Source organism: Parasteatoda tepidariorum, chromosome 2 (assembly GCF_043381705.1).
Source record: "Parasteatoda tepidariorum isolate YZ-2023 chromosome 2, CAS_Ptep_4.0, whole genome shotgun sequence".
Taxonomy (NCBI): domain Eukaryota; kingdom Metazoa; phylum Arthropoda; class Arachnida; order Araneae; family Theridiidae; genus Parasteatoda; species Parasteatoda tepidariorum.
In genome coordinates this window covers 41,412,636-41,425,263 of record NC_092205.1, presented here as the reverse complement: position 1 = coordinate 41,425,263, position 12,628 = coordinate 41,412,636, and the positions used below count along the sequence as shown (strand labels likewise).

The 12,628-nt window shown below is 26.9% G+C and overlaps 1 protein-coding gene across 3 annotated transcripts; it reads left to right on the top strand.

Annotated features, from left to right (window-relative positions):
• Positions 1 to 2,753: 2,753 nt before the first annotated feature.
• On the top strand, positions 2,754 to 12,411 carry LOC107442827 (alpha-N-acetylgalactosaminidase). 3 transcript variants are annotated; one of them, XM_016056484.3, is made up of 7 exons: positions 2,754 to 3,126; positions 3,822 to 3,996; positions 4,778 to 4,952; positions 7,586 to 7,680; positions 7,818 to 7,979; positions 8,937 to 9,134; positions 11,947 to 12,411. In XM_016056484.3, exons 1-7 carry the CDS (start codon positions 2,957 to 2,959, stop codon positions 12,214 to 12,216), a joined length of 1,245 nt encoding a protein of 414 aa, XP_015911970.1. In that variant the 5' UTR covers positions 2,754 to 2,956; the 3' UTR covers positions 12,217 to 12,411. The 3 variants fall into 3 exon arrangements, with proteins under 3 accessions (XP_015911970.1, XP_015911971.1, XP_071033585.1); XM_071177484.1 differs by lacking the exon at positions 2,754 to 3,126 and adding an exon at positions 3,678 to 3,700; XM_016056485.3 differs by lacking the exon at positions 7,818 to 7,979 and having other exon boundaries at positions 2,778 to 3,126.
• Positions 12,412 to 12,628: the final 217 nt, after the last annotated feature.

Genomic DNA, 12,628 nt, shown 5'->3' with positions numbered 1-12,628 from the left:
CATAGGAAATAGTGTAACGATCATACAAAAATAGAAATAGATCCTGCAAAATAGAAAACATTTATTTTGTATGGCATCTAACAGTAATTCCAAAATAATTACAAATTTTGAAGTTGAATTTAATTTATTAAATTCCTCATAAACGCATCTAGTCTAAAATATAATGAGAAGGTTAAAATATACTAACATTACCATTGGGAATAAGCATCATAATTTAAGTTGTTTAGTTAACTTTTCTCAAAGTTTCCAAAATAGTTGACAAATATTTTTTATGATTATGTATATTACAACTTTAGGAGAACCTCTCTATTTCTATACATCAATCTCCTGAAGTATTGCAAGTATTATTGCATCGACGATAAGTCACTGGAGGAGGATGTGGTGTGAATTATTTTGTCTTTTTCTTGGCACAGGTTGGCGTGAAAATATTTGATTTGCAACGAAATCGACTCTGATAACGTATATTTATATTAAAAATCTTTACCTAGAATCTCCACACGTTTTCAAAATTAAAACATTTTTTTTAATCAAATCTTGATTTTTGGAATATTGTTTGGACGTTTGTAAATAAATACATCAACTTCTTCAACAGTAACTTTACATCATTAAGCCTTTTACCATGAATTATTTTACATCTTCAATAGAATTCGTTGATAAAAAAATCTTCTATAAAAAAAATAGTAATTTCTTCAATCGCCAGTAATTTTTCTGATATCTCTCTTTTTACTGTAGCTGCAGGCAGTTCTAGACTTTTAATTTCGAGAAGTTCTCCTTAAGGCCAAACAGTGCAGTGGCAAAAAGAAAAAAAAATTCACACTGAATGATTCTTGTTCTAGCAATTAAATTTGTATGCAGTCTTAATAGTTTGAGGTGCAATTTTAAATATTCCAATTAAAGAGTTATAAATTGAATTAAAAAATTAAACCTTTTTTTAAATAAACATTCCATATTTCATGATGGTTCAGATTTTTCCCTTCAAAAATGATCTTAATCTTAAGATATTAAAGTTCAAAACTGTGACTGATGGAAAATTTATACCCCTTAATTATTTTTTCACTTTTTATATTTTTAATCATATTTAGAAACCAACTGCACAACAAAAATTTTTTGTATGCTTTTTTAATATTTTTTTCTGTCTAAGAAAGTAACCTGGAAAATCATTTGTGTAGGTATTTAAGGACAAATTTATCAAAAGATATTTTTTTTTTTGATTTTTTAATATATTATATCTAGGTTAACTGTGAAACATCTAGCTTTCTTTACCTCAAACATCTGCAAACACATTGGAATGTGAAGTTGAATCTCATTTGCTCCTCAAACTTTATATAATTTTCTAATGGAAAGAACTATTCACACAAATATTAAAGGGCCATACATTTTTCTTCTTATTAATATTTTTGTATGTAAATTTTTTCGGTAGCTAAGTTAGTTACTATTTATTGAATTTTCATAACCTCTAACTCTCCAATGAAGCATAGAGTGGTTTCTTAAATGCTTACTTGAACATCGTTGTATGCTTACCTCAAACTGAACTTAACTGAAGATTAAAATGTGCGCAATTGTCTAGAGGAAATAACTACTTTGAAACTTCCATGCTTTGCATACATGCTTTGAAACTTCCAAAAACTCTCTGGTGAGTCGGACCAATGGACAGAATCCTCAACGTTAAGAACTCATTCAGTGGTATTGCTGGTAGAGGGGCTGAGTTTTGAGAAAATGTTTTGCATTTTTTAATATTGTCATTGAATACTTGGCTTTGTTTAACTTCTTCATTTGTATTAAAATAAACACTTTTTTGGTGGAAACTCTTAAGTTTGTGGTTTGAAGTGTTCACTTTCTTTCAGAATATCGTATTATAATTCCTTGCAAGAACATTAAGTCAATCTTAGATCTAAGCACGTGAGTCGTTCGGGAGGACGGTGGGTATATGTCCCCCTCTGTAAATTGAAATCTCTAAAAGTTCCTTTCAATATTTCAGACAAATAAAGAAAATTTTTATAAACCATATTCGATTTAAATTCATCAAATTTTAAAAACTAGAAAGGGATAATGATAAATCTTTTTCAAATATTTAGCACACGCAAGAAGTTTTTTCTTAGGTTGAAATTTAGAGAACTATTGTGACTGTGCAATTTAATTTCGTCGCCCTCGAAAATTGGATTTCTGCAACACCCATGAGTCTAACATAATTCATGATTACTTATTTGGAGGTTCAGAGTTTTATCCCAAATTATAATGCAGGATAATTTATTTTTCATTGAAATTTTAAAATTTATTTATGGCGTTAAACTATTCCATTTTAAACCGAATTACAAAAAGAAAAGAAAATTGATTTTCTAGAAACTGGAACAATTTAAAATTTCGTTCGAAATAGGCTATAGGTGGCGTAGAGCAGAACTCTTTACCTATGTCAACACTTCATTTTGTGTGCTTTCACCATTAGCGTGTGGAGAGTCATAGAAGAATGACGCATGGCAGTTTCTCTCGTTATTTTCAAATACAGTAAAAACTTTTGAGTTCCGAAAGTGTATGGAACTGAAAACTACAGTGAACATAGTTCTAAAAAAAAGCTTCAGTTAAACATGAAAAATATTAGGAAAAGGGAATATCGTGGTATATTTCTATACAACTAAGAAGAAGAAGAGAGGAAAAGGGGGAGGGTTATGACATGGAACCGGTCTTCTCCCTAGATGGCGCATCACGCATGGTGATCTCATTTCTTACCAGTTTTATTTTAGAAGTTGGCAATGAGTAGAAACCGGTTAGAATTAGTAAATATTTACATTGTGTCAAGAAATTGAGCAGAAACATGATTTGATGATTAGTTTTTAAACATTCTATTGTTCTTTGCGTTTTGCATTTTTAGTGTCATGTTTGCGTTAGGTATCCCTCTGTATTTAGTAAATGCGCAAATTACAAGAAAGCAAATGTTTTTTTAATATTTTATTTACCAAGAATGTTGATAATAAAATTGAAATTATGTTTTTTTTATTTCGTTCTCATCAAGCAGTTTTATGTTCTTTGCTTGAATAATGGTTTAGCTTTAACACCGCCAATGGGATGGTTAGCTTGGGAACGATTTCAATGTAATATTCGGTGTGATATATCTCCGGAAAATTGTATAAGGTAAGTTTGTTGTCTTCAAAATTATTTGTAGTAAAGAGTGTTTCGGTTTTTATCTACTATGCTTGTTTCATTAGTAGTATATTTCAAATTATTCATTCAGGTTCTCAGGTGTAGACTGGGTAACGTTAAATTAGCTAGATTTTCCGCATCTTCCGTGGTGAAGAACGTAATAATTCAGTGCCTTAAATTAGAAAAGAAAATTTACTGCAGAATAATCACCAAGTCTTGGCAACTTCGGGGCAGCGTCCCGATAAAAAAGAAGCATTTTTGAAGGGGTATAACTAATAGCTACCTCTGGATAAAGCTCTACACGTTTTAGTTAAAAACAATTTCAAGATAAAAATCTATTTAGTGATTGTAGTTGGCGCAACAGATCACGATTAGGAAATATCCTCTTTTAATTTGTGTACCATACTGATTTATTCATTATTTTCCCTATAAATGTGATTTGGAAAACTAAATGAATAATAAACTTGGATAACAAATGTGTTTACTAAGAAAAGTTTCTCCATAACCTTTACTACACAAAATCTCCGGGTTTTTTCCCTTGCCCTGAAAAACTCTGATTCCAAAGGTGTTTTGTATTTTTAATAATTCTATTATCTTTATTTATTCTTCATTAATTAAGTTTTTTGAAGTTGTATAATTTTATTAAAAGGCTTTTTTTTATGTAACCATTGTTTAAAATATTTTAGGGAAGAGCTGTTTATGGAAATGGCAAATAGATTTGTAGAAGATGGCTTCAGAGATGCAGGATACACTTACATTAATATTGATGATTGTTGGATGAATCCTCACAGATCAAAAGATGGAAATTTATATCCAGACTACAGTCGATTTCGTCGTGGAATCAAATTTCTTGCTGATTATGTAATCATAAAATACTCTTAAACTGAACTATAAAATTAAGTTGCGATTCTTTTGATACTTAATAATTTTCTTACTAACAATAATGTATGTTTAATCTGCAATAAGTTATACAGCTACTGTAAAATGTAAATAGTTTCAGAATATTGTGGTGATATTGAAAATGATTTTTGATATATAGAATCATTTTTAGCAATTTAAAAAGAACATTTTAAATATAACATAAAGAATACAACAAAAATGTATGTTACTATCTGTGTATAAAATCTGGTATTCTGTAGAATATCATATTTCACACATTGATGATAGTATATATATTTGAATTAAGACACTCAGAAAATTAATAAATAAAAGTTGTACTGGATAGCTTTGGTAACTAAATTTTTTTTTAATAGTTAGATTATTAAATTAGATATCTGCACTTCTTTTGAAAAACATTTATTGACAAAATCTTTTGTTTGGTTTAGAATAAGGTACAGATAAATGTTTTAAAGATGAATAACACATGAATAATTTTTTGTCATTATTACTTTATCATTATTTAATTTTTTGTTATATTATATTAATGACTATTTTTAAATAAAAAACATAACCAATATTAAAGAGTGTAATATAACTTTTTCACTAGTTATTTGCATACCTACTGTGCCTCGTGAACGCTTAAAATTTATAATGTTAAATTTTTCATTTATATCTTTTTTTCTTTTGATGGGTAAAATTGAGAAAAAAGAAACATGTGTATTGTTGTTCTTAGATAAAAGTTTACTTTATATTGTAATTTCAGATGCATTCTCGTAACTTAAAGCTTGGAATATATCAAACTTTTGGTCTTAAGACTTGCATGGGTTTTCCTGGCATCATCGGCCATATGAAACAGGATGCAAGTATGTTTGCATCATGGGATGTTGACATGGTTAAACTGGATGGTTGTTTTACTCACCCTTCAAAAATGGATGAAGGTAATTTATTTATTTAACAAATGAATTTAACCTATATTTAGATAGGACAACTGTATATGCCACTCTTACTTTCGCAAATTTTAGTTTTAATTATGCTTTGGGAAAACTTAAAGAATTGGCATAACTTTATTTGATAGAATTCTATTTTATTGCTATTTTTAAATTTCCACTTTACTCTCTTATGAATATTAAAAAGTATTGTTAGGAGAATTTTTAATAAGATTTTCATGAGAATATATTTTGGTAAAACTATTCATTAATTCTGAAGTTTTCTCTATATTTCTCTTAATTAGGTATTAGTACCATAAGTTGAATTATAATAACATTAGTTTCTCTTACATAACTGAACATAATTTACCAAGAACATCTAACCAGGTATGTTATTTCTAGCAAAGGCAAAATTTAACTACAATAGAATACCATAATCTAGGAGATTAAAGGTCCTTTAATGTATGCAAAAAAAGCTTCTTTTTTAAACTAAAATAATTTTTTAAATCTTCACTACTATTAAAAAATACAAAATTTTCACTTTATAAAACATAAATCAGACCAATACTTACTTATGACTCAGACGTGTAACCTGATAAGAGCTGAAGAAAATAAAAAAAGTAATTTTCAGGAGAAGAGTTTCGCAGGTCATTCTTGCTGGGATAGAAATCAACAAAGTTTAAAGAAGACTTTGAGCCACACACATATAAAGTCTATAGGAAGACAGGTATTGTAAAATTCATAAAAAAAACTGGATGAACAGGGTGGCTCATTTATTTGAAATGGATGATGATCCCACTGCTGATTAAAAGAACTTCTTTTTCATAAATGGCTAACAAGCAAGTTAAGGAGTAGATGAATAGAGTTAGTAGAGACTAATGTAATCTAAAACTTTGACTAATGTAAGTCAAATTATAATAAAAAATATTACTAATCAATTATCAGTTATATACTGTCGAAAGTCCCACATCCAAAATCATCTGGTAAGATGGGAAAATAGGTTTTTAAGGTAAACAAACATCAAAACATATATTATTTTATAAAAAAGTAACAAATGAAAATTAACATAAATTTCATTCAACAATGCTTTCTTGTTGGTTGAATGACATTTAAAAGTTAATAATGTTTAGTATCATAAAATATAGACATATATATAAAAAATAAATCAAAGTGAGCAGCTGATAATTTGATCTTTTTTTTTCATGAATGAAAATATATTTCTCTCTCTTTTTTTCTTCTTTTCTTTGTGATGTGAAAAATTAGAAGTGCAGATTAAAATAACGTTAAAATACCAGTCTCAAGCTCCAAAAGTAAATTTGACTTAATATTAATAAAAAAATAATAATAATCTAAAGTAAGAAGCAGAAATGAGTAGATTTTTAAAGGAAAACATCATTGGTTAATTTAAAGAAAATTGCAACTAAGATTGCCCTCTGGTATTCTTTTCAAGCACTATTAATATTCAATTTCATTAATTTTCATTTCTTATTCCCAATAAATGTTTAGCTATCAAAGAAGTTGCAAAAAATGCAACTTTTNAAATTGCAACTAAGATTGCCCTCTGGTATTCTTTTCAAGCACTATTAATATTCAATTTCATTAATTTTCATTTCTTATTCCCAATAAATGTTTAGCTATCAAAGAAGTTGCAAAAAGAAATTATATATATATTTTTGCTGGTACTTTTTGTAACAGATTGTATGTGAAAAGAAAATCTGATATAGAATAAGGGATATTATTGAGTTATTATATGTATTAATTTATCTCCTATAAATTTATTCGGAAATGGTAGGTGCTGAAATCAACAACTTTTCCTTCTTACATAAATATTTTTATTATTATTGTTTGATGACTAAGATTTTCATTTTAATGCTTCAAAAACATTATTTTAGAAAAAAAAATGTCCGAAAAATAGACTCTTCCAGTTAAAAGATGGGATTGGGACGAGATATGGGACTTTCATACTTTAGTAATATATATGTATGTACTGTAATATATAAAATTTAAAGTTAAAAGTTTATGTTATTATACTATATTTGAGTTATGTTGAAAGTATGTTTAAATGCTATTTGAGGAAACCTTTTAATTTTAGAATATCACAGATGAAAAAATTAAATTCAGCTGAGAAACGAGCAATTCGACTTATGTACATTATTTTTAAAAGATTTTCTATATAATCTAATTACAATGTAATCTAGTTGCATATCTTAGTTACTATTTTTTGTTCCATTTTGATTTCTTTGAGAATATAGAATAAAACATGTTAATTCAAAGTTATTGAATTAATGTGTATAATACTTTATTTTCTATAAATTTATTTGGAAATGGTAAAAGCTAAAAAGAATAGCTTTTTGTTTAAATATAAATATTTTATTATAGATGTTTAATGATTAAAATTATAAATTTAAAGTTTCAAAAACTTTTCATTTCTGACATTGTTACATATGAAACTATTTATTTTGTAAAAATAAATAGTAAACATATTGTTTTACTATTTATTTTTGTTATCTATCTTTATTATTCTTGTTTAAGTTATATTTATATTATTCAATTCATATCTTAACTGTTGAAAAAAAAATAGTGGACATAGTGTTTATGTTAAATTTAGACATCACATATACAGTTGAGTTATGCATTTGTTTCAGGTTATATTGAGTTTGGAAAGTTCTTAAACCAAACTGCTAGACCCATGATATATTCTTGCAGCTGGCCATATTATCAACTTATGTCCAACATGGAAGTAGGTATTAAGGAAAAAAAAAGGCTTTGATTCTATTAAATTACTTCTCAAAAATAGGTAACAAATAAAATGAAAATAATAAAACTAAACACAAAATACTTTACAATGCATAGTTACAATCTTTCAATTTAATTTAGCCTATGTATGAATCAATTGCTCAACACTGCAACTTGTGGCGAAATTACCATGATATTAAAGATTCCTGGCAAAGCATTGAAATGATCATAGATTTCTTTGGAGATAACCAGGAAGTGCTTAGTAAACACACTGGACCAGGTCACTGGAATGATCCAGACATGGTCAGTATGTTGTAAAATCGCTAAATTATTTTTGTGAAAATGATGCGCAGATTATCATTTTAATGTGTATGATATAGCAATTATCATTTTCATAATGTTGTGAATTATAAATGATAAATTCTTAATTAATGTTATTATAAATTCATCATATACTTATCATGCTATTAATTTTTGTTTAGCATCTGAAATAAAAACCATTCTTATTAAAAATATGTTATGGTAGCCATTATTTTGTATGATATTCTTTTAATGATTCATAATCTGAATCACATATTTGTATTACATGTTATTTTCATAGCTTAAAATTATGAAATATTTTTATTTTGTGTGGAGATTTTTATTATATCATAGTATTTTTATCATATCATGTCATATTTATCATATCATGTCATATTTATCATATCTTTTAAATTGAGTCTTTGTAATCTCACATGAATGTTAGAATTACGTTTTATTAAGATTTTTTTTAAAGATTAAAATACATTATAATTATAAATGGTTCAATCATTAGGATAAATAATGTTTGAAAAATAAATTCTAATTTTGTGACTATAGCATGTTTTGGTGCTTTGAGCAGCTTATCTAAGAATAATTGATAGAATTGTTTTGTGCATAAAAGAATTTTAACTAAAATTTCATATTCTACATTTTAAAAAATATATTTATAAATTTTATGGAGATTATTTTTTATGCTGTGGTGCATTTCTTCTATTTATGCTTGCTTTCACTTATTTATGAATAATTAGCAGTTTGTTTAGTGCATAATCAAGTTTTAAACTAAAATTGCATTTAGCTTAAAATAAAAGCTACAATTTTCAACTATCAAAAAATTATAAATTTATCATTTTATACACCGTTTTCTTAGTTTAAAAATTAAAGTAATGTAGTTTATAGTAAAAATATTAATATTTTTTAGTATAGTGTTTTTTTTAATTATATGTTTTTTTCTTCACTTAGCTTTTGATTGGGAACTTTCATCTTACACCTGGTCAATCAAGAGCACAGATGGCTATTTGGTGTATTATTCCTGCTCCATTATTAATGTCAAATGATTTAAGAGACATAAAGCCTATTTTTCGAGACATTCTCATTGACAAAAGAGCCATTGCTATTAATCAAGATCATCTTGGTCTTCCAGGCAAAAGAATATATAAAGTATACTTACAGTTATTAATTTTTTTTGTTTCGTTATTATTTTAACTAACGCCTTTAAATATTAATGCTGAATTAGTTAAAGTTGTTCTTTCCAGAAAAATAAAACATTTTCTTTTCTTTGTGTTTTCTCTGATTTACTAACAATGTTTGACCAGAAAGTTTTGTACAAATTCCCGATTACTGAAAAAAAATTACTGAACGTTTACTCTTCTCGAATGTCATGTTATAAATATAGTACTATGTGTAATTTTTAAATACTTTTGATAGTTATACATTTTGAATAGTGTGATGATTTTTCAGGTCTGTACGTCAAGGTTTTCTATTGCTTTAATAAATTTTAAAATTTTTTCATCTTATAAGTTTACTAAAAAGAAAAACTAAAATGTGATTTAACTAGTTTAAAAAGACCATATTGAATGAAAAAAAAAGCATTCATTAAAAAGCAATGCAACAATAGTTTTCTATAAATATACTACTCTAAGAGAATGTATGTAAAATATAAAGATAGGAAAACAATAGTTTTTACAAATGCCCTTTGAGCATTTTAATTTAATTTATTGTTACTTTTCTCTCAAAAATTTTATGCATGGTCTAAATATATGCAAAATTGAAAGAGTAAATTTAATTTTGAAAGTAAATTTAAAAAGCAAAATATTTAAAAATGTAGATTACTTATCCCAGGTTTTTTCCTTGGTGTCTTACAGGGGGGTGCCATTAGTTTTTCTTGTCTTAAAAACTTAAAGTGTTCTTTAGACTTAGATGCATCAAAACAGAGTTTAGGAATTAATTTTTCAAAATATCAGACATATATATCTCAGGATATTTCAATTTTAAGCAATGCATACTCCATTTTTTATTTTGTGATTCATTTGTGTACCAAAATGTTAAAACCTGTAGGTCAAATTGAGAATCTTTTTTTCTAAAGAATCCAAGTATGAAATAAAAGAAGTTTCTGTCTAGTATTTTGAATTTTCCTTGACTCTACTTTCAAGGGGTGAAGTTGGGGGTCAAGTTTTAAACATTAAATTCACCTTTGAAAATATATTATTTTTGTTTTTAGATTTTTTTAACCCATGTATATTTCTCTAGATGATTTGAGGGTGATTTCCATGCATTTCGAACCCTATTGCATAATGCATTTATTTTTTTAATCTATTTTTTCTACTCTTTCATGCAATTGTATTTTTTAATATTAGATTAGGTTATTTACATATTAAAACTAACTCATAAGGGGTTCACCAGAATTATTGAGAAATACCTGGAAACTGTTAATAAGTCGGCATTCTTAAGAAATAATATAGAGCCGTTAATGAACTATTTTAGGTTGTGATATTGTTAAAAGTATGAACTACTAGTTTTACTAATAATTCATCATTTTTTTAAGGAAATGGATTAAATAAAAAATTGGTTTTATGGGATCTTAAAATTTCCTCTTCAATATAGCTCTATTTTGTTCTATTATTGATTTATACAAGTATGCAATAAAAACATGCTCACAAAAAAGAATAAAAATGTAAGCAAAGATATACAAAATATACCTTTCACTTATCAGATTTGCAATATAAAATTTAAAATTATCAGTGGTGAAAAATTCTTGATTAATAGTAATCTACTAAAAGTTGTGTTTAAATTATGTAATGATATGGCAGGGGATATTTGATCTAATACATCTGAGGGGGGGGGATTAGATAAATAGAGCATAAGATGTAAGTAAATGTAACTTTAATTTGAATCTACATATGCAAATATTGTAACACAAATTAACAATGAAAACACAAATGACACAATATACACACTAAAAATTGCCTATATCATTTATAAGGAAAATCAAAAGATAACTTTGAATGTACTCTTTAAATGCTAGAGTATATTTATTTAAAAAAAATCCAAATAGGCATTGCGCAATTGAATTGTCGAAATACAATTTAGATTTCTTTATTTGTGAAAAAAACTGTGATTTTTGAACTGTGATTATCAAATTGGTTTAGAAGATTAACAAAAAGTTCCTTTTTTGGGCAAATGAGATTCTTCCAATATATTAAACTAGGTGTGAAAGGTTGCAAAAGTGTATTGAGAAAAAAAAAAGAGATAATTTTACAACATCAATTTGGAGCTTACTCTACTTGGAAGAACTGAGAGCCATTTTCTTCAATAACTCGACTTGTTGACTAATAAAAATTCATATTGACTAGTACCTAAGCAAATTAATTAAAAAAAATTTTTTGAACTATTTAAGAAGAATGCTTCTACAAGTTTTAAATAATTTATTAAAAAGTTGTTGCTTATTCTCCTTGGCTTAGACAAACTAAATCAAGTACAGGAGACCATGTTGCACAATTTAATCGAAAACTATAGTCCTCTCATTTAACAGCTGCCCCATAGAGGCACCAATACAATCTAAGACATGAGAGGGAGGAGCGATGGCAGAATAGCCAAAAAACAGTGTAAGTCTTCTCATTTCCGTTAAAAATTATATTCTTAATGTGACCAGTCCTAAGTCTAGATTGAGTGGTCTCAGCAAGTCTTGGAAGGAAGCACTGCAATGACATTCCCGGGGACTCAGGGGCATACCAAGCATATCCGGGCAGGGTCTCCTTCAAGTGGTGTTGATATTTATTAAAATTTCTCTACTTAAAGGTTATGTGAATATATTTATTTCTGGACATTAATTTAAATTAAATTTTATGCAAGTATTTAACTATGTTGTTGTCTAAGAAATAACAGGCATTCTGATTCCAAATTCGAAAAAATATTTATAAATAGCCTTTTGTTATTTTTTGAAGTGATTTTTATTCCTTTATTTGCTTTTTAGAAAAATTCTTTTGAGGTTTGGAAGCGCCCAATAGCACCTATTTCGGGAAATGAAACTTCTTATGCTTTACTTTTTTTAAATCGACAGCCCAAGAAAAGATATGTTAGTTTTTCTCCAATAGAATTTGAGATGAACTCAAAAAACGGATACCTTGCAACAAAGGCATTCAGCGATGAAGATTTCGGAATTGTGTATCCAAATGGTGCAATTGATATTGTTGTTCAAGGACTGGATGTTGTTTTGTTGAATTTTAAATTAGATATTACTTAAATTAACTGTATATATTTTAATATTGTGTTTATGCTTTTAAATAGCATGTTGTTACAGATATTACTTATTATATAAGAAATTGTTGGTTAAATTTTTAGCACAATGGATTATCGCACAGTATATTTTATTACCTTTGGAATGGATGTTGTGTTATTTAACAGTAACTGGTTGCCAAATAAATATTTATACATTTTGCCTGTTTGAATATATTCATTAACATATTGTGTCTACCATTATAGTATTTAATTATTATTATTTTTTTAGAAACAAATGGACTTATTTTGAGAGTTTTTTTATGTCTATATAATAAGCATTAATCATCAATGCCACTAACCAATTATCTTCAATCAGTTGTAAAGTTTGATCAAATTTAGATGCAGTCAATTCACTATATCTGGCATATTTCTATAGC